Source organism: Adiantum capillus-veneris, chromosome 2 (assembly GCF_014529385.1).
Source record: "Adiantum capillus-veneris isolate H3 chromosome 2, ASM1452938v2, whole genome shotgun sequence".
NCBI classification, from domain to species: Eukaryota; Viridiplantae; Streptophyta; class Polypodiopsida; order Polypodiales; family Pteridaceae; genus Adiantum; species Adiantum capillus-veneris.
The window spans coordinates 106,454,382-106,478,484 of record NC_140932.1 but is presented as its reverse complement, the minus strand read 5'-3'; the positions used below and the strand labels follow the sequence as shown (position 1 = coordinate 106,478,484).

General features: G+C 39.9%; 1 protein-coding gene across 2 annotated transcripts in view; it reads left to right on the top strand.

The window, feature by feature from the left end:
• LOC147463341 (Endosomal targeting BRO1-like domain-containing protein) overlaps positions 1-11,251 on the top strand; it is a 36,594-nt gene extending 25,343 nt beyond the window's left edge. For both annotated transcript variants that reach the window (XM_086488222.1, XM_086488220.1), the window contains exon 8: positions 10,878-11,251. In XM_086488222.1, coding sequence (XP_086344348.1) covers positions 10,878-11,083 — 206 coding nt within the window. In that variant the 3' untranslated portion in view covers positions 11,084-11,251. The remainder of the gene's footprint in view (positions 1-10,877) is intronic.
• The last annotated feature ends 12,852 nt before the right edge of the window (positions 11,252-24,103 follow it).

Here is a 24,103-nt window from a genome sequence, read left to right as displayed (position 1 = left end):
GAACTCTTCCAGTTCTTCTTCTCAGTCTAATTCTCCATCTCAATTTCAATCCAAGAGCGATAAATCTAAGGATAAGGGTAAATGAAAAATCTAATAAACCTCAACTCACACCTGATGAAAAGATTGCTCAAGGAGTTTTAGGTGGTCAATTAAGTAGAGAAGAACAAGCATTGTATGCAAAGGAATGTAGGTGCTTTCATTGTTCGTAGGTCAATGAAAAAGGAATGTCCCAAGAAACAATCTAAAAACGAAAACTCTACTGCGTCAACTTCAGACTCTACAGGTCAAGTGAATGCTATGAGTGTGGTAAAGCAAGAAGCTAAGCAGCAGGGGACTTTCAAAGAGGATGAACTCATCAAATGTTATGGACATGTGAATGGTCAAAGGATCATTGTGTTGTTTGATTCGGGAATTTCTCATGAAGTCACAAGTGAATCTCTTGTGAAATGTGCTCGTCTTCAGACTTCTCCTATCCCCACCCTCCCAGGTAGGGGTTTTTTGAAGGCATGGACGCTTCGATGTCAAATTGGTCATTCAACAAACTCAATTTACTCATCGTTTTGTAGTCTCTAAACTTGCAGGGTGCGATATCATTTTGGGCATTAAGTGGTTTCGTATGTTTAAGCTCATTATTGATTGGGAGAAGTTTACGCTTCTCATCAACAATAATGTGTTGCAGCCAATCCTCATTCGAGGGGAGAGTGGCATTTCCTCTCTCCCTCTCATTTCTCGTGTCCAGGTTAAAAGAGAGCTACGTCGAGGAGCCCCAACGGTGGTCATTTATGTTAACCCCACATCATGGAATCTGGGTATTCCTGTCAGGTAGAGTGAGTTGTTTGAAAAGTTCGAGTGCTTGTTTCTCCAGGATGATCTTCTCCTACACTTCCCCGAACGACGTGATGAGCACAACTTGTAAGTAAGTTTCCACATCGTATGAACACGGCTAATGAAGAGGAGCTAGAGCTTCAACTAGGTCAGTTATTGGATAGGGGTTTTATACGTCTCAGTATAAGTCCATTTGCTGCTCCAATTCTTTTTGTTCGTAAGAAAGATGGCGCATCGCGGTTATGTGCGGATTACATGGTCCTTAACAAGATGACGGTCAAGAACAAGTTTCCTATGCATCGCATCGAGTACATTTTTTAGCGTCTCAATGGGGCGATAGTGTTTTTGAAAGTCGATTTGAAGAGTGGTTACCACCAGGTAAGAATCGCAAAGCGAGACATCTACAAGACTGTCTTTAGGACTGAACACGAGCACTACGAGTTCATTGTTATGCCGTTTGGTCTAACGGGTGTATTGGGTACGTTTAATGGTATGATGATGCGTATCTTCATTGAGTTGGTCGGTAAGTGCGTGTTTATTTTTATGGATGACATTCTTATTTTCTCCTCTTCTTGCAAGCAACATGCTATCGATGTGGAGAGAGTGTTGGCTCGATTGGATGCTAACCGTCTCTACTGCAACAAAGAAGTCGGAATTTTTTTTGACTATTGTGTGCTATTTAGGCTACATCATCTCTCTCGAGGGCATTTGATTGGATCCCGCGAAGATAAGTGAGATAAGAGAGTGGCCTATGCTTCGAACGGCATACAATGTTTGCTCATTTTTTGGATTTGTGTCAAGCATACAGTTCTCACATCAAGCACTTTGCACATATTGCGGCACCATTGTCTGATTTGTTAAAGGGTGTTAAGACTCGCCGCGTCAACGTGTTGTCATGACCGATGCCGCTAAGAGTGCTTTTGAAGCGCTCAAAGTAGCAGTCACTGAGGCCCCATGCCTCGTCCTTGCCTCTTTGGATGAGCCTTTTGAGGTTTGGATTGATACTAATAACATTGCCATTGACGCAGTGTTACAACAAAACAACCATCCAGTGGCATTTCTCTCTCATAAACTTAGTAGTGCTGAGAAAAATTATTCTGTTTATCATAAGGAACTCCTGGTCATTCATGCATTAAAGCATTGGAAGCATTTCATTTATGGGCGTGAGTTTGTCATTCGCACAGATCACAAGCCACTTAAATTGCTTCAATCTATCTCTAGTACACAATGGAGCGAACAATTTGGTGGTATGATTGAGTATGACCTTGGCAATTCTAACCTTGTTGCAGATGCATTGAGTAGGAAAGGTCAAATCTTCTCTTTAGAGTCTCATTCTTTTCTCTCTATTCAAGCTGTTTGTTCTGATGATCTCAAAGACAATTACATGGAATCTAAATTTGAAAAGCACTAGTTACAAGCACTAAATGCTCAAGGTCCGTGCAATTATGTCATTCGTGATAGTTGGCTTTTCTTTAGGAACTGGTTGTGTGTGCTATCTTCTCATAGAGCACCAATTTTGCAGGATGCACATGATGCCTTCTGAGTTTGCCCATGAGACTGTGGATGAAATGCAAACGAAAAGTTTAACATAGTGCAATAATTTTCAAACAAAGCAGGCCAAAAATGGGATGTGAACTTGGTACCACGATCCGACACTATAGACTTGGGTAGCCTGCACAATGGATAACAATGCTTGATGAACAACCGTGCATATGTGGATGAAGGTAAATTAGTCACAAAATCCATACTTATGTGTTCAAATGGTCCGTCAAGGATAGGCAACGGCATGAGTAGATCTTGTTTCTTACCATGAGGGACTTTTAACTTTTTGACATGCACACTTAGTAACGTAGTTGTAGATATCCTTACGCATCTTAGGCCAATAGAAAAACCGTTCCAACTTTTTCCAATGAACAGGTGGTGATAGGAGTATCAATGCTAATATACAACCAGTTGGTATTTGATGTTCTCCAATCGTATGCGCATGATAAGCAATCTAAGTGGGAGCAATATTTGCCATTAGTTTAGGTTGTCCTCAATGATTCGTTCTCTAGTGCAATTGGTCGGACTCCTTATGAGGCAGCGTTTGATCGACCTTTCCAATCTTTGTTAACTAAGTCTAATTCCTAATTTAATGATGCTAATTGTGTTAGTCAAACCTATGTGGAGGTACTTGAAAGTGTTAAGCTTGGCTTAGCAAGACTCAAGAGTCCTATTATAGGCCTGCTAATAAACGTCGGCAAGATGTCTCATTCAAGGAGGGTGATTGGGTGTTTTCAAGGATCATGAAGCAACGTCTCAAGCAAGCTGGTAAGAGGTGTCCTAAACTCTCATTTCGTATGTATGTTCCGTTATTGATCGTCAAAAAGGTAAATGATGTTTCCATGCAATTACGTTTGTCACCTTCTTGGACAATGCATAATTTTTTTCATGTTTCTTGGCTTGAATTTTTCAAGGTGAACCTCTAAGGAGCGTCCCTGACGAGGAGCAGCCGGAGATAATTAATGAAGCCGAAGTTATGGAACGGGAACAAATCCTTTTGCATCGATTCAAGCACGGAACAAAGAAGCAAGCAAGACAGTACTTCCTAAAGTTAAAGGATCGAGGAACACATGAAGCAGCTTGGGTGGACGAGGAGTTCTTCACCGACTACCCAGATTTGCTAGCCTCATACAAGGAGGCCATGCAGATCGGTCGTACCTCATCTTAAGCAGGAGGGGATGTCACGCGCACATGGCTCTATGTGCCACATGGACATGCTTCATCGACTTCTAGAGCCAGTTTTCCCCTTCTTCCTAGATAGGAGTGTCTAGAATCTTAGGAGGATTAGTATCGGCAATTTTGTGAGCTTGTTGCAGGACCTGCATGTTCGACGAGTCCATGATTAGGTTTTCCAGTTTTGAAACCCTCTTGTATAAATGGTTGTACACGCGTTTGGCCAGATGTTATACACTACAATGGGCATATGGCATGACAAGCATGTAGTTCTAGGTTAGAGGAATCCAACGAGCCATTCCCCGTATCAATCAGTTTCTTGGGTGGGCAGATGTGAGACAATTTCACCCAAAATGGAACCCCTTGACCTAACTTATTAATAAATCAATTTATTGATATATTTGTTGGGCCTGGTGAAAAGGAAGGGCTAGCACATTGGAGAGCTTGGCGTTTTGGGAGAAGACAAACACAACCCAGTGTTTCTACCAGGATCAACCAACGTTTTCTATTTTCATCCCTAGCGTTGCATTCAGCCTGCAGTTCAGTCAACGTTTTGGAGTTTCAGCCATAGCGCTACTTCATCCTTTGCAAAGGCAACGGTGTGGGGGGCGGGACCCCATCGTCTCTCTCTCTCTCTCTCTCTCTCTCTCTCTCTCTCTCTCTCTCACACACATCTCTATTGCATTCTCTCATTCCCTCTCTCCAAGGAAAAGTAAAAGGAACCATCATTCAAGCTAAAAGGAATCACTATTGCAAGGAAAGAAAGGAAAGGATTTGTGAGTGTGTAAAATTTAGACCTTCACCCTTTCAATTCCGCTGCACGTGACATAACTCTTGGAATAGTCGAAGCTAGACCAAAAGCCTCAAGTTACCAATTGTATCTGCTAGGTCCTCCTCTGTTATCCATTTTGCATCCAATGCCGGATAATTCTTAAAGTCGACTAAATACCGGCGTATCAGCTTTCCTTGTGGGCCAGGATATGTTTTTGAATGAGAATCTCCTCTGTCTCGTCCACCTCAGGGTGCTCCTCTGGCTCCCTGTTGACTGGCACCTCACCTGTGAAAGGTCTCAATAGACTCACATTAAATGCATTGTGAATCTTTCAAGTATTTGGTAACGTCAGTCTGAAGGTTACATCATTTATCTTCTCTTGAATCTGGAAAGGGCCATAATACTGGATACTCAACATTGAAAAAAGTTGCTCCTTACCCTTTCGTTTTTGTAGGCGTGCCTTTTCAAATCGTAAATGCACCCAATCATTCTTCTTCAGCTACAAGTCACGTTGATGCTTGTCCGCTGTCTTTTTATGCCATGCTTGAGACTTCTCGAGAGCCTCGCACACCTCAGCAAAAGCAGTGTCCATATTTTGAACGTATTGATGTGCTTCAAAAATCTTGCTTAGAATAGGTGGAATCTTCTTAGCACCCTCGCTCCCCGTAGACGTATGTTCTGTGTTGTTAAAGGCAAACTCCACCAAAGGCAAATACTTCTCCCATTGGTGTACTGGTCTACCATATCCTCAAAGCTGTGGTGATGAACCGCCGAAATAGCTAGGACCAATGGCTTAGAAGACAATGGGTCTGCCACAACATTTTTCTATCGCTGCACAGACTATTTGAAAATGAAATTGTGACAAAATGTTTGTCCACCGCATCTGCTTGTTCGAAAGATGTTTTTGAGGCAAAAAGTATCGCAAACTTTGATGATCGGTGAACATTGTGAAATCGGCTTTGAGTTGAAAGTGTTGCCATTGAGTAAGAGCATGGATGATTGCCAAAAGCTCTTTCTCATAAATGTGTGCAACCCGCTCTGGTCGCGAAGACACTCTGCTCTCGTAAGCTATAACATGGCCCTCTTGGATTAAGACCGCTCCTAGACAACGACCACATGCATCACAATATACTCAAATGGTTTTTGCAAGTATAGCATAACCAATACTGGACGAGTTGTCAACTTCTCTTCGAGAGTTTTGAAGGCTGCAATCTCAGATGGTTCCCATGTGAAAGGAACCCCTTTGTGCGTCAGCACATGCAAAGGAGAAGCAATTTCCGCAAATTTTCAAATGATCTACCGATAGCAAGAACACAAACCCAAAAAGCTTCGAACCTCGTGAATATTCTTCAAACCTGGCCAATCTCGAATGATGTCAACCTTGGACGGGTCTATTTCGACACTCTCCGTAGAGAAAACGTGTCCCAAAAAGTGGATCTCTGGTAAGAAAAACTTGCTCTTCTTCCCATTAACCACCGATTGATTTGCCGAAGTGCTTGAAAACCCTGTAACAAATGGTGTCGATGCTTTGCCTCACTCTTGGAGAATACGATGATGTCGTTGAAAAAGGCGTCCACAAATGACAGATACTCTTGGAAAATCCTGTCTATCATCCTATTGAACGCTGCAGGAGCATTTGTGAGACCAAAAGGCATCACCAAATACTCGTACAATCCAAAGGACGTCCCGAACGCGGTCTTGTGTACATCTCCAAGAGCGATTGCCTATGACAAGTGTTATGGCTACATCCCGTCGTGGTGCCGCTAGAACCGCCTCAGCCCGTGGTTCCATTTCCTTTTGCGTGATTCCAAGTTGAGCCGCCAATTCAGTCGAGATGAAGTTGGCCTTGGCTCCTCTGTCAAAGAAGATGAGGGCTTCTTGGTCTCGTACTTTGATGTCACGTGACACATCCAACCCTATGTGTCCGTGGACAAGCTACATCATAATAGGGTTCAATCAGTCCAGTCATTCTAGATTAGAAGTGATCTGGCACTTTTGTGAGTCTATTCGTTGATCGTGCATGCCCAACCACTTAGTGTAGATGCATATCCTCTGGTTGCACACAGCATGATCATAAGCATTCCCATCAGAATCCTTCAGGGGAATTTTCCAGTGCATTTAGCCTATTTTTCCTATTTTTGACATTTTTCACTTATTATTTTTAAGTGACTTTTGTTGGAAAGTAGGTAGGGCAAATTGAGTAAGTTTGCATATAAGCAAACCTTGACTAGCACTATTTGGCAGAAGAGGCAACAGGAGCCAAGCTCAGCATGCAACTTCTCAACAAGACCTTGGCGGTTTCCCCCTCCAAGCAAGAAGAACCATCTCCCCTAGCGTTTTCTCCATCAAGCACCATCGCCTAGCCCTGCATCAGCTTGGCGTTTTTGCATCAAGATACCATCGCCATAGACCCCATCCCCTAGCGTTTTTGAAGAAGCTCAGCAACCTAGCGTTTTTGACAGAGTTCTGGCCTAGCGTTTTCAACAGGTACAGCTTTCAGCATGCAGCGTTTCTCAGCCATGAAGAACCTGCATATTCAGCCCTAAGGAGTAGCAGATTCAGCCCGGAAAGACCATCAGTTTTCAGCCCTTAAGAACCTCAGTTTTCAGCCCTAAACCTGCAGATTTTCAGCGACAAAGACGTACAGAAACAGCCCCCAAAATCAGCGTTTTTGGACTGTAGTAGATTTCAGCCCATAGCGTTTTTTGACAGCAAATACAAGCTTGCAGATTTCAGCCCTAGTGTCGGCCTCGTGATCCCCGTCCTCATCGTCGACATAGCTTAGACTTGCATTAGTCTCATGCATACAGTTTGTACCAGATTGTGCAATCATAAGTAGACAACTCTTGCCGTCGAGAGTGGGGCCTTCGGAGGAGGGTTTTACAACGTCTCTGGTGTCGTATCTCTCTTCTCTCTCTATCTCTCAGTCTCATACACTTGCACGCACAGTGTCCATTCACTTTGTTTGTGATCATAGCATTCTCTCATTAAGAACGGAAGGCTCTACCTTCCATAAGAACAAAAGGAACCTTGAGCACAGTTCGGAGCACTCATCTTGAGCAAAGCGCAAACATTCATTCCGTTGCACCTTACATTGGTATTAGAGCTTTGGCAGTGTTTTGTATCACTCAAGGAAAGAACCACAAGAATCACAAGAATTTTTTTGCTTGTTGAGATCGCACGAACCTAAGTTCGCTTGGGTGTGTCGATTCCTAATCGTGTTTTTGGAGAGTGACAGGAATCCCAAGAAAGAAGGGCTTGTCCAACCTACCCTTGTGCCTCTTTTCACTCATTGAGAGCGGACCGTGCACTTAGCCGCCGGCCAATCGACGTGAGCTGGAAAAAAGCAACCTTGGTGTGAGCGCAAGGCCGCAAAGGGGTGCGCCCGCGGAAAAGAGTAGAACCCGGGTGAAGAGAAGATTCTTCTCAAACACGGTTTGCAAGCGAAAGAAAACCTCAAGAACCCAAGAACCCAAGATCCACAAGAACCCAAGTTCCTCGTGAACCCAAGACCCACAAGAACCCAAGAGCCCTAGTGTCGGCCTCGTGATTCCCGTCCTCATCGTCGACATAGCCTAGACTTGCATCAGTCTCATGTATACAGTTTGTACCAGATTGTGCAATCATAAGTAGACTACTCTCGCCGATGAGAGTGGTCCTTTGGAGGATGGTTTTACAACGTCTCTGGTGTCGTATCTCTCTTCTCTCTCTATCTCTCAATCTCATACACTTGCACGCATAGTGTCCATTCACTTTGTTTGTGATCATAGCATTCTCTCATTAAGAACGGAAGGCTCTACCTTCCATAAGAACAAAAGGAACCTTGAGCACAGTTCGGAGCACTCATCTTGAGCAAAGCGCAAACATTCATTCCGCTGCACCTTACATTTGACCTCTTGCTTTGTAGAGCTCCGGACTTTCGTCCATTTGTTCAGGGTCGGTCCCCTAAAATTTGCTACCGATCTTGCTTTAGTGTTGCCTTCCCTTGCTCGCTCCTCCGCTGCTTTGAAACTCTTTGGCTTGTCCTGTGAGTGTTCTTTAGGTGCTTTGTTGGGGCACCTGGAAAATACATGCCCTTTTTTCTCACAACCGTAACATTTATCCTCTTTGAAGTATTCGGCAAGTTGCGTCGTTGACAATCGAGTTCCTGAAGGCTTCTTTTTCTGTTGTTTTTCCTTTTTCTTGTTACTGTTTTTCCATTCTTGTCTGGTGCGAATTGTGACTAACTTGTTGGTAGGATATGTAAGAGTGCCTCCGTGCATTGGAAACCCTTGCTTTGCGTGTTCCATCAATCGTTGTTTGGACTCGGACTTCTTCAACAGACAGTAATCCCGTGTTTGTCCACAACAGAATCGCTCAATCTGTTGCTTGAATGTGATTTTCTTTAAAGAAAGAGGCCGGTAACAAAGTGTCCCAAAATCTCTGACAGTAAGTATGTAGTGTGTCTTCTTGGTCATCCTTAGATGATTCCAAGCTGTGTGATCACATCGCGTTCGTATTCCTGGGTGAGCCGTGAATAAGTAAAAACTCGCTTGAACTCAAGCCACCTGACCTCGTTGGTGCCTCCCTCCGTAGAAGCAAGGTAGACCACCAGGTTTGTGCGTTCCTTTTGAGGTAAGTAAATATATAGTATGATGCAAGTAGTATCTAATCTAAATTTGTAAAAAAAGGACACTTAAGTATCCTGTTTTGGTACTAAACTAGTGTTAACCTCCAACCGATGTTGCCGTAGTGCCTGAAAAGCCTGTAACAAATGGTTGGTGTTCTGCCTCATTCTTGGAGAATACGATGATGTCGTTGAAAAAGGTGCCCACAAATGACCGATACTCTCGGAAAATCTTGTCCATCATTCTATTGAATGTTATAGGAGCATTTGTGAGACCAAAAGGCATCACTAAATGCTCGTTCAATCCAAAGGATGTCTTGAACGCGGTCTTGTATACATCTCCAACCGGTCCTGATAATGATTGCCACTTTTAGGTCGATTCTACTGAAACATGTAGAGCTCTGTGCCTATCCAGTATATCATCGATCCTGAGTATTGGAAACCTATTCTTGATGGTGATTTTGTTGAGAGCCCTGTAGTCAATGCACATTCTCTAAGATCCTTCTTTCTTTAAAACTATCAACACTGGCGAACAATAAGGTGATGTAGTGGACTAAATGACACCCTTCTCTAGAATCTCTTTCACTTGGTTCATAATTTCCTCGTTTTGGGCTCTGCTAACTCTGTAGGTTGGCCGGTTCGGTGGCGTGCTATCAGGAATCAAATCAATGGTGTGATCTTTAGGAAGTTGAGGAGGTAACTCTCCTCGTAAGCCTTCAGAGAAGTAATCAGCTTGAGCTTGCAAAAAGTCTTGTCATTCCTTCTCAAGGTCATACAAATTTGACATTTTCTTGTCATCTAACTCATGTTAGTAGATCGAGTAAACAAACAGACTGGATTTTGTTACTTTGGAAATGGTTGAAGCCGATGCAAGTGGGACAGACTCGCTCTTTGATTTTACATGAAGAATTATATCTCTATCCTTCTAATTCTTCAAAGTTGCTTTCCTTGCTTTATAGTCAACCGCCACATTGTTCTTATGGAACCAAGGGATTCCCAAAAGGACGTCACACCCCTCCAAAGGCATGATGTAAAAGTCTTCATGTCACGGAATGGGCACCACGTGCCAACGGAAAAGAACAGATTGAACAAACTCTTAGCACTTCAACAACTGAACTGAAAGAGATAGACGACACGAGATGGGGAGTTGCGGAATTCCTCCCCAAGAGAGCATTGGCCCCAAACCTTGGCGCCCCTTTCGGTATTTCTTTATGTTACTTGAACTCGGTATAATGCCGGTACTCACGCTTTGCACCTTCACCCGGAACAGTGCCAGAGAATGAGCCCTCTGCACATATTTAAAGGCCCTTGGTCTATGAAAAGCAGTTTACATTAAAAGCTTCAAACTCAAAAGCATCTGGTCCCAAAAAGCATCTTGCCCAAAAGCTGCCGCGCGTTTTGCCGAAATCCGTACAGCCTATGAGCGCAAAATCTGGGATGTCCGAACAGTCTGCCACGTCTACATGTCAGTGCGAAATCCGGAATCCGTACAGCTGCCACGTCATCACAGCCAGCCTGAATTTTGGGAATCCGTATAGCTGCCACATCATCAATTCTTTGGATGTTTCTGTCTCTCACTGTGGTGGACTAACGTGAACAGAACAGAGAACAAAATCTGCTATGGGCTCTCTGTTATTTGCATATGTGCCTCTGCTTGCTCTTAAGCAGGTGTGCCATTTTCAAGTCCATGGATGCTCATCTCAAAGTGCTGCTCAAGGCGAAGGCATATGACTTAATATGAGGACCTGTTAAATGCACTCCATTTAAATTGGTCATTTTTTCTGCCATTTTCATAAGTAGTTTGTGTTTCTTATTCCTTAACGATATTTTTATTGAAGACGATGGTCCAAGTATGCGTGGTTTTTTCTTGGTCTTGATTCAAAACAAAGGAACCTTGAAAGCATTGTGGTCTGGCAAAATATTATTTTGTTTCCTCACTTACTACATCTTTGGATACAGGAGAGGAGTCGTGGAAGGCAATCTTCAGGCAAGAAGCTGATTTGTTGGGAGATTTGTTACGCAAATGCGAAAATCAGAATGATTTTATTTGGCGGGAAAAGCTTCCCAGGTTAGATGAATTACCCATCTTGGAAGGCAAAAAAATTGTATCACAAGTTGAATATCATTCATCTAAATTGGATAGAGACTTCGTTTTTGTTGTATAAGCATGGTGTCTGAGTGATCCCTTTTTTTTCCATGAGACGCCAGTCGTGAGCTTGAGTCAGTCTTGTCTGCCTTGAGCTCTGGCTGCTGATCATCTTTGTAAATTATTGTATGATTGATTTGTTTATGTATGTTCTCCCCCATTTTGATCATGGCAACATTGGAGGTAATTTTTGTAGTTTGCTAAGGTCACGGGGATTAGCTTTGTTTCTTTGATTGTCCTCTATTACCTTATGATGCCTTAGCACCGAGATTATGTTGCAGTAGCCTCTGCATCACTGAGTATTCTTCAAACCATGGCCGTATTGTGGGAAAGTATTCAGCATTTTTTTCTCATTTTTACCATTTCGTGTTTACTCTTACTTTGGGTAAGCTCTGTCGACTTATCAACTCCGAACATGGGCTCTTGTAGCTTTGTCAGAGTGTTGGACTTATAAATTACAGAAGAGGTCCTATTGAGTACTCACAGACAATCCATTACTTCCGCACACAGATGTCCCTTGCAAGTTCGAGAGTCTGAGCATTATACCTTACTTGAGTGCTCAACTTTTGATCACATTAAAGCTTGCTTTTCTCGCATTCTTCAGCCTCGACTATTCCCTGCATACACCTTTCTCTCGCAGCCACTCTGTGGACTCTCAGTTGCCACCGTCGTATCCACAGTCCTCGAGCATCGAGAGTCCTTGATCAGCTCAAGCAAGAGCGTGAGACATGCCTCTTTTTGTCCCTAGTCGTTTTTTATCTTCGAGGACAATAATACAATCTCTCTCTCTCTCTCTCTCTCTCTCTCTCTCATGCCCATGCCTATGAACGTACGAGTGCACAATTTTATATACATATGCATGTGTACTCCATATTCTCATGTGCATGGACTCGTATTTACAGCGATCTTGTTGTATTGATATAACAATGATCTTTTATTTAATCTTGGGATCTATTGCTAGTGCGGGATTGTAATCATCACTGTAGTTTGAGGTTTTGTTTGTTAAAAATTTACATTGAATGATTAGCTAGCAGAACAAATTTTAAGAGATGAAATAGCTTTGTTATAGCATCTACAATTGTGCGAAAGAATTGTGCTTTGAAGTGTAGGCTCCAAGGCCACTTTTAAGTTGAGAGTAAGAAAAATTGAATAGGTGGGTTTGAAATTTAAGGCTCCTTAATAGCTAGAACGAATCAGCTCAAACCTTATCGTGCAATCTGGATCTTTATGGACAACCTTCCACATTTTTGAAAAGTGGTTATCTTCAGATTCTTATTCAAGAATCAATAGAGTGAGTTGTATACAGCCTAATGTCTGCACACGATTTATGTGGTATTTTTAGAAACCTTCGAATGATACCAATGATTAACTTTTGCAGTCAGAAGAGGAGAGGTTTTTGCTGTACATGATTTTGGCAATCAACACTAAAGTGCGTAGTTTGCATGGACAACTGTCCTCATTAGTTAATCAATGTTTGGATATAGACTAAAAGCATGTGATTTGCTTGACCCATCATAGAATTATCAGTACTTTTCTTTTAAAGCTTCTATCACCTTATTTGCAGTTCATTGCATGAATTTTTGAAGTTTGAATCGCACTCATTGGCAGCTTAAAACTATAAGCTCTCCCTAATTGGAGATACTTTGTTTTATGTGATGAATGACCCCCAAATGGGAATTCAACATTCAACTGTCTTGTTTTGTGGTTTCAGACTAGTGATTATCATGCCTATGCCACCTTCAAGGCAAGCAATGACGTGCGTTGAGCATTCTAGGCTTGATTTATACTCTTACATAACATTTTTTTACATATCTAATGCTAGAACAAAAAAGTTCCTATGCCTGGAGATTGTCCACCTCAAGACACTCTCAAAAAAGGTGTTAAGTGCACAATGCACCGTGTACTAAAATCCTAGAATTGTGGTTAAAGGGAGTAAGCTATTGGATAGTACAAGTGCATAATGCAATTCGTGCTAAGAATCCTAGAGTTGTGGATAAAGGAAATAAGCTATTGGCAGAATCAAGTAATGTGAAGTAGGTCTACAAGTTGGCCTAAGACATGGGAAGATATGAGCAAGCTAGAATGGTGAAATATGATGGGAGGAAAACACTTGAAATTAAATTTTTTGAACGGAAAAATGGATAGCTTTGTCAGGGTCCAATAAGGGTGGGTGATACTAAGGAGTAGATATATGGTGCAATACTTGATACCCTCACTAATGCAAGATGAAGATGAGGAGAGAGAGAGGCTCATCGGCCACGAAATTTAGAGGTGCAAGAGGCTCATTGTTTATATCTGTTAAGAGGTATGATGAGATTAGTGCATTTCCCTAGGTTTTTCGTGACGGAAACTCTGGATCAGCCGTAGGATATCTGCTATTATTGATGCCAGTAGGAGTAGGGCTGAGTTGAGAATAATGATTACGATCTGACCAGTTAACGATACTTTGCAACTTGAGTCCTTGAGGCATTGTTTCTCGGTTTGTCCCTATGCTGAGCTAGCATGAAGGGTGGTTTGTTGTTTGGTATTCATATTGGATTTGTGATGTGGCCGGCAGTTGCATGGATTTTGCGATTTTCAAGATTGCCATATATGATCTCTATGCTTGCTTCATTGGGTTATAGATTGGGCACTCTACAGATGATTCCAAATGCAAGTTGCTAGTTGGGACCTCTTACAGGGATGAAGTTTTCACTATGATATGTAGCATCTGAAGAAAATAGAAGAAGTTTGAGATCACCTTTTTGTTTGGTAAAAATTCCAAAAGAGGGAATATTTGTTGTCATTGTAGAAAAGAAAAAGGGTATTTTCAAATATAAAACTATTGAGGTGAATCGCTAGTTTTTTATATTTGTAATTTGATTGTTATTCTCAAAAGTACTAGAGGAAATATCCCTTCCACAATTCCTAGACCATAAATTTCTAGAAAGGTTGTCCTGCTTAGCCTTGTTTCCTTCTCATTCTCTTTTGCAAAATAAAAAACATTCCCCCTCTTTCCGAAATCGCTTTGTTTTGGCATCTTCTTCTTCACAATATTTAAGCTCATCTTCTTCTTCAAAGGAATTTAAACCTTGATAAGGTAGCTATATATCCATAAGGAATGTTGCTAAATTAAAGCATACCAAGCCATATATCAAGAAAATGGAACGAGAATCTCAAACATACGAGTGGAGGCTGCAGTTGATATGAGAACAATTCATTTTCTTCATGTGATTCTTTTATAGAGCTTGGTGTTAATAAGATTTTAGTTTGGTACCACTAACAATAGTGTTTTGCGTCTATTTTCTTGATTGCTAAGGTGGAGGATGCAAGAAAGATGAGAATGATTCAATTTCTTTATATGCTCTATTTTTCTAGTTGAGCATTGTGGTGTCCTGCCTTCTAGTGGTGGGTTTTCTGATTTTAGATTGGCTTTGGGAATCCTGTGGTAACTATTTGGTCTACATTGTGTCACTTGACTGGTGATGGAACAATGTTTGATCCAAGATGTGGAAATTGGATTTTGCAAGATAATCTTATCAAGTACTTTGGAGATTGGATACTCATACTATGAATATTGTGGATTGTTTTTTTTGTGAACGCAACATCCTACAAGAAAGTTCCTTAGGGTTATGCTGGTATATCATAGCTTGGAACCACTCAAGAAGTTCTAATTTGTGGTTATATACCGATCCTACTATTCTAGGAATAACTGGAGTCTTTTCCTTTTTGATGTTTTCAAGAAATATGATGTTCTTTTGGCTAGACATGCTTGTTCTTGACTTATCGGCCAGTTCTTGACTTATTTTGGAGATATCTCTTGCTCTTGATAGAGACATTGAACCACGTTTCTTGTTCTTTTGGAATTTTGCTTCCTTATATCATTAAATCATGGGATCTTTGTAGATCTTTTGGTCTTTATTAACTAGGTTAGATTCCTACGCTAACTTTTTTCCTAGAACATTTACTTTTCCACACTCTGTGCCGTTTGCAAGTAATACACATTTGATTGGATGTGGGTGAATTTTGCTTTTGATGCCAATAAGGCATAGGAAGTTTGAAACTACTAGTTAAAGAGTGACTTGCGTATCTCTTCATGGCTTTTGCTGACACCATAGTGCTGGTGTGGTATGGTAACATGCTACATACAGCTGCCTCCTTTAGGAATCGTACTATAATATAGATTAGAATTGGTATGAGTGCATATACTACTCTAGGATTTTACACTTGATGGTTTTCCTTTAGGAATGGTACTGTAGGACTATGTATATACATTAGAATTGGTATGAGTGCAGATACTACTCTAGGATTTTACACCTAATGATTTTCCTTTACGAATGGTACTATAGGACTATATACATTAGAACTGGTATGAGTGCAGATTCTACTCTAGGATTCTACACCTGATGGGTTTTTGCTATAGGACTTTAGCTATCTGATGTTTGTAACAAAACCTTATGGCTAACTTTTTGTTGGGCTAAGTATGGTGATCTAGTATTGCTCCTAGTTGGATTTTATGGTCTTATACAACACTATGCATGATATGGATTTTAATTTGATAGAATAGGTGCTTCCTTTTTGGCTGATACATCCAATCATAATAAGGTATATGTAGTTTGAAAATACTATTTAAAAAGTGACGGGTATCTCTTCACGGATTTTGCCGACACCATAATGTCTTGTGTGGTATGGTAACATGTTGCATACAATTGCCTCCTTTAGGAATGGTACTATAGGACTATGTATATACATTAGAATTGGTATGAGTGCAGATACTACTCTAGGATTTTACACGTGATGTTTGTAACAGAACCTTTTGGCTAACTTTTTGTAGGGCTAAGTATGGTTATCTAGTATTGCTCCTAGTTGGATTTAATGGTCTTATACAACACTATGCATAATATGGATTGTAATTTGATAGAATAGGTGCTTCCCTTCTGGCTGAAACATTTTGTCATAGGTTTAGCTTATCCTCGACTCCTTGGTAAAGGTGTTAAGGGGTAATTTACTTTTCTTAACTCACCTTTTCATAATTAGCTTGTAGATGCCATCTCTTAGAGCATGAAATGATGATCATACTTAATTCTTTTTTCTTCAAAGGTTCAATTTCGCGCTCTGAACAGGTTTGGGCTATCGATAACCCATACCTTGTGATTATATGGAAATGATTCTTTAATGCCCATTTTTAGCAGGCGTCTTAGACTATAAACACCTGATGTTAGATGAGTGGGTTTGTGCTAGAAGATCCTTTCAATTATTATCTCTTGTAGCAAATGATTCTTGTTGATAATACTTCAACTACTTTCTATTAATATATCTTGTCATAATGCATTGAAGGGGCATATAGATATATCTCTTTGAGGAGTGGTTGTGAAAAAAAATTTAATTGAATAAATCTTATTTTAGGTTTAAAGAGTGATTCAATGGACACTATCATGAATAGACATATACATAGGTTAATCTTTAGGTTAAAAAAGTTAACATGCATAACAATGTAGTGGCTTTGGTAACACCCGTCATATACTTCTCAACCTAACACATTGTTGATCGGTTTTGTATCATCATCCTTTCTTTTTTCCAAGAATGATTGCACCATAGACTCGTTTGTTGGAAGAGAAAAAAGTTTCCCCTTTTTACTTTGAATTAAGTTTCATTCCTACCCCGAATTTGCAAGAATTTTTTTTACTTACATTTTTTGTACAATCACTATCCCTGTCTTTGGTCATTCTCTCTTAGAAGTAAGTTATGTACTTTTGTGCTATTGGTATTCATAATTAAATACACACACACACACACACATGTCACTTCCATCTGTGGCTTATTGTTATGAGAATGGATACTTGCTGATATTTAACACTACATGGATGGTAGGTACAAGTTAAAAAGGTTTTAAGTAGGACATGGATAACAACTAATAGGTTTGTTGACACCTGTAATACGTATTCAACGCTAACGAATCTATTGTCTTGATTATATGAATGCAGGTGAGGACTCTATCTTTACTTATGATCTTTTTGGCTAAGTTGTTGTCCATCACTATCGAACCTGGCCTCTTTCACTTTAAAATAAGTTGTTCTTGACTATCTTATGTACAAAACATTAGATTGATACCTCATTATTACTATGATGTACAAAAATGAATCAAAGACTGGTTGTTTTTGTGCTAATTATTGTCCTTTGTCTAAAGACAGTTGTCTTTTGAATTGTTATGTTCTATTATGTATAAGTGTAAGTCTAAAAACAACAACACACACATCCTAAACACAAGGTTCTCTCAAAAAGATAGGAAACCAAGACGCTGCTTTTAGAGATTTTTTCTATAGCCTTTGATGGACCCACTATATATAATTTCTTGTTAGGTTGACATGTGTTAGGTGTTCTTTCCTTGTCTATAGATCGGATTCCTGCTCATAGCTATTGTAGTTTTTGACTCTGCTAGTTTTAGGTTGCAGGTTAATCCAAAATCACTTACCCTTGTGTAATTATTTTAATTCTAATGATTCAAGAACATTTTACCTATAAACGAACTAGCCTTGGATGGACGGTTCGTTTGAGGACTGTCCATAGAAACTGGTTAAAGCATAGACTACTTCTACGATTGACTATGAACGATATTCATAATATTCTCTACTGACTAACAAAGCTTTAAAACTCCGACTGGAGTATAATCCTCTCTGTTAACATTGTCACTTATAGCTCCGATGAGACGCATAGATTTTCTTATATGATACAGGTCTTTGGCTTCAGACTTGACTATTCTATTCTCATCAAGTTGATGAGGTAGTAGGCCCATACTCAATGGGCCTACTACCGACTCATTGAGAATGGTGCCTGGGTTAGGGCGGACACACGCACACGCACACGCACACGCACACGCACACGCACACCCACACACATCACTTTCATTTGTGGGTTAATGTTCTGAGAATGGATACTTGCTGATATTTAACACTACATGGATGGTAGGTATAAGTTAAAAAAGTTTCAAGTAAGACATGGATAACAATTGATAAGTTTATTGACACTTGTAAAATAGGGTGTAATATGTATTTAAAGCTAACAAATCTGTTGTTTTGTTTATATGAATACATGTGAGGACTCTATCTTTACTTAGGATCTTTTTGGCTAAGCTGTTGTCCATTATTGTCAAACCTGGCCTCTTTCACTTCATAATAAGTTGTTATTGACTATCTTATGTACAAAACACTAGACTGATACCTCATTCTGACTATGATGTACAAAAATGAATCAAAGACTAAGTTGTTTTTGTGATAATCATTGTCCTTTGTCTAAAGCCAACTGTCTTTTGAATTGTTATGTTCTTTTGTGTATAAGTCTAAAAATAGCAAAACACACACACACACACACACACACATACACACACACACACACACACAAGGTTGGAAAGATCCTTGTTTAACCAAAGACTTGAACGAGTTGACCCCTCTCCCTATCTTAATGGTCCATTGGCGACTAGAAAGATTGCAGGCTTGTCTAGGGAAAGTGTTCCATACACAACCTTAGTACTATTTTGTGACCGGTTTTCTCGGAATGTAGGAACACTTAATCATACTATCATGTTAAATTTTAGCAAAGTTTTTTTTTGAGGATTCTACTCCTTTCAAAATGACTACTAGGATTAAGGTTATCACAAATGCCTTGCATCAAAAGAAGATCTTTGAGAAAATGGCTATGCTACACAAGAGCTTTATGTTAAAACCTATAGGACTAAAACCTATAGGACTAGACTTATTTTCCTTGACAATGTAAAAAGTTACCCTACACTCTTTATTTCTATGTTTCTAGATTCTTTCTCTTGCCCAAGGTCTAGAATTACATGTTGAACCCATCTCCAAAGCTAGTCTTCTCGTGATAAGATTTATTTTAGATATTGAGGCTTCCAAGGAGACCATATCTTTTTATGTCTCATAAGTTTCTCAATATCTTTTTAAATTACTTACTTTTTATTTTAGTTATTGAGGCTTCCAAGGAGACCATATCTTCTTATGTCTCATAAGTTTCTCAATATCTTTTTAAATTACTTACCTTTAGGGATTGGGTGCAGCTTTAGGCAACAATTGACAAAGACTCAAAGGAAGGAGGCATGTCCATCAAGGAATATGACAGTGGTCACTAAGAGCAATAGAAAAGGACCCTGTTTTAAGGAACAAATGTGGGCTTGACCTCGTTTTTGTCACTTCTCTAGTTACCCTTCTTGTCCCTGCTAAAGGCAACATCGTTTGCAAAACCACTATTGGACTAGAAGTTGTCAAAGAGTTTCAATAAAACTTATGGACTATGAGTGAATCAACACTTTTAAAGCTCAAGGCAACTAGAAGTTGATTTAATGCTTCAAGTTGACCACCAATTTTGGACTTTGCCTAACAAAGGATTTCTAGCCCTTAAACCAGCTAAAAACTTGCTCTAAATCTACACTATTTCATTGCAAAATAAAAATTCTCTAAGGTGTCCAATTTCTTCACAAAGGTGAGCTAATCAAAGCTCCCTCTTCAACATGTGTTTTTTGAACCTTGGAAAATGCACCTCCAACATGGTTATGTACAGAAGAACAAAGGGGGTCATGACCTTCTCTAAATTGCTTGCAAAATACTATTAAGATGCCATCTGGGATGTTTACATGCTATATTTCAAATGTGCTTGTAAATGTCTATAATGGAAATTGCCTATGAACTTTGAGAATAGCAGAATTAAGAGAATTAGAGTGAGCATTTTTGTGAGATTACTTTGAGAACATAGAGGGTGAACTTAATTGATGGTAGCAACATAAACATAGTAATTAATTAACTTGGCATGAACAATACTTTTGCAAGAGAGAGAGTATTAGAGAACATGACAATAGTTGAGGGCCGGATTTACTCGGAGTTGGTCCCCTCTCCAAAAGACGTTTGTATTTTAGATTCTCCCATCAAGAGAGACTTGATACAATACAATCTTTGTGTTCCTTGTGACCTAGGTGATGCAATGAAGATGGAAAGCTTCATGCATCTTACGCATAACATAAACTTTGCAAAAAGCATTAACTATCCCAAGCCTCAGTCCTAAGGTCTCAAACACCTTCGAAGGTGGAGAGAGATAGCAGGGAATGAGGGTAGGGAAGAGGAAGAAGAATCATACATAGGAAAAAGAAATAGTTCCTCACTTATCATTACTCTTCTTTCTTAGCATAGCATAATAGCATAGTAATGAAGATGAAGAAGATGGCAAGCTTAAGCATTGAAGCATGGCTCTTGGTTGGATTTGCATTCCATAGCCAAGAGTGTTGGTGTAGGCTCTCCACTTCTCAACAAGCTTGGACAAGGAGATGGAGCTCTTGTACTTTGCACTCCACACAATGAGAGTTTGTGTGTGTATGTGGGAGAGTATACCCCCTCTCATGCTTGGTCCACCTCTCTCTCTCTCTCTCTCATATTATTTAATTATATCATTTGGACATGTGTTCTCTTTTTCCTCTTTGAGAGAAAGAACTTAATTATTTACTTTTATGCATCTAAATTCTTATAGGATTCAACCACATCATGAGGGCCACATGTGGAGGATCTTGACATGTGTCTTTTGTTCTTCTTGAGATATCATGTTTGAATTGAACACTTCAAGCACCTAGTCATTTAAGCATATAAACCGTTTATGCCTCTTGAGAGTTTATGTTTGAATTGAACACTTCAAGAACCTTAGTCATTTAAGCATGAGAAGCACCTCAAGGTTGGGAAAGGTTCCCACAAACACTTTAAGCACTTTAGCTACCAAGCACGACAAGCACCTCATGCTTGGGTAGGATTCCCACCTCAAGGTCATCCCTAGCTTGCCTAAGGTCAAAGGAATTTTTAACACTAACTTTTGGAGGTCTTTAATGAAGTTAACCCTAAGGTCTTTAAGCTCCATTAGGCAACATTTCTCTTTAACAGACGATCTCTCATTTGGACTCCTTTAACCTTAGTCCCCTCTCGAGACAGATCCATAAGCACCTGTCTATATTCTAACCCTTGTTCCCATTTATTCTCCCACATTAAATGATCAATTTAATATGATAAAATCATTTGGGTTGGTTAGGTATTAGATTTTATGACATTACCTCTGTCTTGAAATCATAGTCGTCCTCAACTTTAAGGATGAGGTAGTAGAGATAAAGTCTTATCCATTAGTCTACGTTTTTTAGCGGGTAGAGGATCCCTTTTCACCCTACGACATCATTCCAGAATGATTGATGTCCATTTGGTGCTTGGGAGACGTAGCTGCCGCAAGCATGTCAGCTCTTTTGTCTATATCATACTCCCAAAGTAGAGTGACAAATTCTACTTGGTGTTTGAGCGATATCGCCATCACAAACATGATTCTAAGCATGCATACTATTTAAATTTGTGCACAAAAGAGGATTAGTCTTATAAGAGAAAAACATTGTTCATTTAGAAAGCATTTACATTTGTTTACTCTAGTGCAGCATTGTAAGCATTTACAAGGTTCATACAATCATTAAGCTGTATTCCTTGCATCCATCTAGCATCTTTAAAAGGATAATTTTTGAACTTAATAAGGTACCATCGGATAATCTTACCATGCCGTAGAACCTTGTCTTCATGCCGAAGGATAGCTTCGGGTTGTAGCACCTCTTCTTGGTCTTTGATTTCTGGAGGGTCTTCAATAATTGGTTCTCTTGGTGGCTCTCCTTTGTAGGGCTTAAGGAGGCTCACATGAAAAGCATTGTGTATGAGCCAATGGTTGGGCAACTTGAGTTGATAAGCCATGTCACTAATTGGCTTCAAGATTTAAAGAGGACCATAGTATCTTTTTACTAATTTAGCATAATACTTTTGATGGCCCGTAGGATTTTTTCCCGTCGTTTTCCTCAATCGAGCCTTGGGAAGCTTAAGTAAGACCCAATCATTTTCTTTGAACGTTAAGGCCCTTCTGTGCTTGTCAGCAACAACCTTTTGCCTTTGATGAGAGATGGATATAGCCTCCTTAACCTTTTGAAAAGATTCTTGTAGGTCACGGTTATACTCATTAGCAACAGCGAAGACCTTCCCATGTACTTTAAGTAGCAAGAGAATTTTAGGTCTTCCTTTTATGATCTTTAAAGGTGCTTTGCCCGTAGTAGTATGGACAGTATTATTGTACGCATACTCTACAAGGGGTAAGTACTTCTCCCATTGTGATCGTTGATCTACTTATTTTTAACATAAGTCTTTAGTAGATCGAATATCGTAAGATTGGCTATCTCAATTTGGCCATCTGTTTGTGCGTGATAGGCTGAAGAGAAATTAAATCTTGTACCTAGAGTTTCATAGAGACCTTTCCAAAAATTATTGAGCATTTTAGGATCTCTATCTGACAAATGGATGTTGGTAACCCATGGTGTTTCCAGAAATTATTGAGCATTCTAGGATCTCTATCTGACAAATGGATGTTGGTAACCCATGGTGTTTGAAAATTTGAGATATGAAGAGGGTTGCCATTTGGTGTGCCTTAATAGTCTTTTTGACAAGAATAAAGTGTGCTTGCTTGCTAAACCTATCGACTATTGTCCATATTCTCGTATTCCCATGGATAGACTTAGGTAATCCAAAAATAAAATCCATGGATACACTCTCCCATGGTGAATTAAGGATTGGCAATGGCTGGAGTAATCCAAGTTTCTTCCCTCTATCATACTTAGTCTTTTGGCATACCACACATTTTGAAACATACTCTTGTATGTCCACTTTCATGGTAGGCCAATAGAAGTACGTTTCTACTCCTCGAAGAGTAGGTTGAATACCTATATGCCCCGCATAGGGAGGAGCATGCGATTCATACATGACTTTCTCACGAAGAGAGCGGGTAACACATAGCCTATTGCCATGGAGAAGATAACCATCCTCTTGCAAGGTGAATGGTTCCTCTTTCTTCCCCAAAGCAAGGGCTGAAATTACATCTTTAAAGTTAGGGTCAGTAGCATACTCATCTATCATAGAAGATAGATCATTGTGAGTTACTAAAGACCCGCGTTAACTTTTGGTCGTCGTGAAAGTGCATTGACCACTTGATTGTGCTTTCCAGTAATGTGAGCAATATGAAAATAAAATTGTGAAGAAACTTTGCCCATCTCATTTGTTTATCGGAAAGCTTGGTTTGTGTCATAAAGTACTTGAGACTTTGGTGATATGTTCGTAAAATGAATGAAGTCCCCAATAAATAGTGCTTCCATGTGTCTAGGCATGTATAACAGCTAAAAGATCTTTCTCATAAATTCCCAAGACCTATTCATCCGTATTGAGCCTTCGGCTCTCATATGCTATGACATGCCCTTCTTGAAGCAAGACTGCGCCAAGGCAATCACCACAAGCATCACATTGGACCTCAAATGGCTTTGAGAGATCCAGAAGCATGAGGACTGGTTGAGAGGTAAGCTTCTCTTTGAGCTTGTTAAAAGTATTTTTCTCCTTAGCAGTCCATGAATACTTAACATTCTTCTTTGTTAAGTCATGTAATGGTCCTGATATTTGAGGAAATTTTGCTATGAAGCGTCTATAGTATGCACACATACCATTAAAGCTTCTTAGCTCAGGTAGATTCCTTGGATTAGGCCATGCTTTTATCACCTCTAACTTTAAATGATCCATATAGATACCATCTTGAGAGATAATATGACCTAAGTATTGAATCTCTTGAAGCAAATATTCGCTTTTCTTTTGGTTGAGAAAAAGTTTATTCTCCCGTAGTGCTTGAAAAATCACTTGGAGATATTGCTTGTATTCCTCCAAGGACTTGGAGTAGATGATGATATCATCAAAGAACACTCCAGTGAACTTGCAGTAGGATCTAAATATTTTCTCCATCAAACAATTGAATGTGGCTGGTGCTTTGGTCAAGCCAAAAGGCATGACTAGATATTCATAAAGACCAAACGTTGTAAGCAACGTTGTCTCTAGGATATCTTCATCCACTATCCTTATTTGATGATAGTTACTTTTAAGGTCAATCCTACTAAAGTAGGTAGAGCCTTGTAGCTTATCAAATAGATCTTCTACCCGAGGCAAGGGAAATATGTTTTTGATAGTGGTAT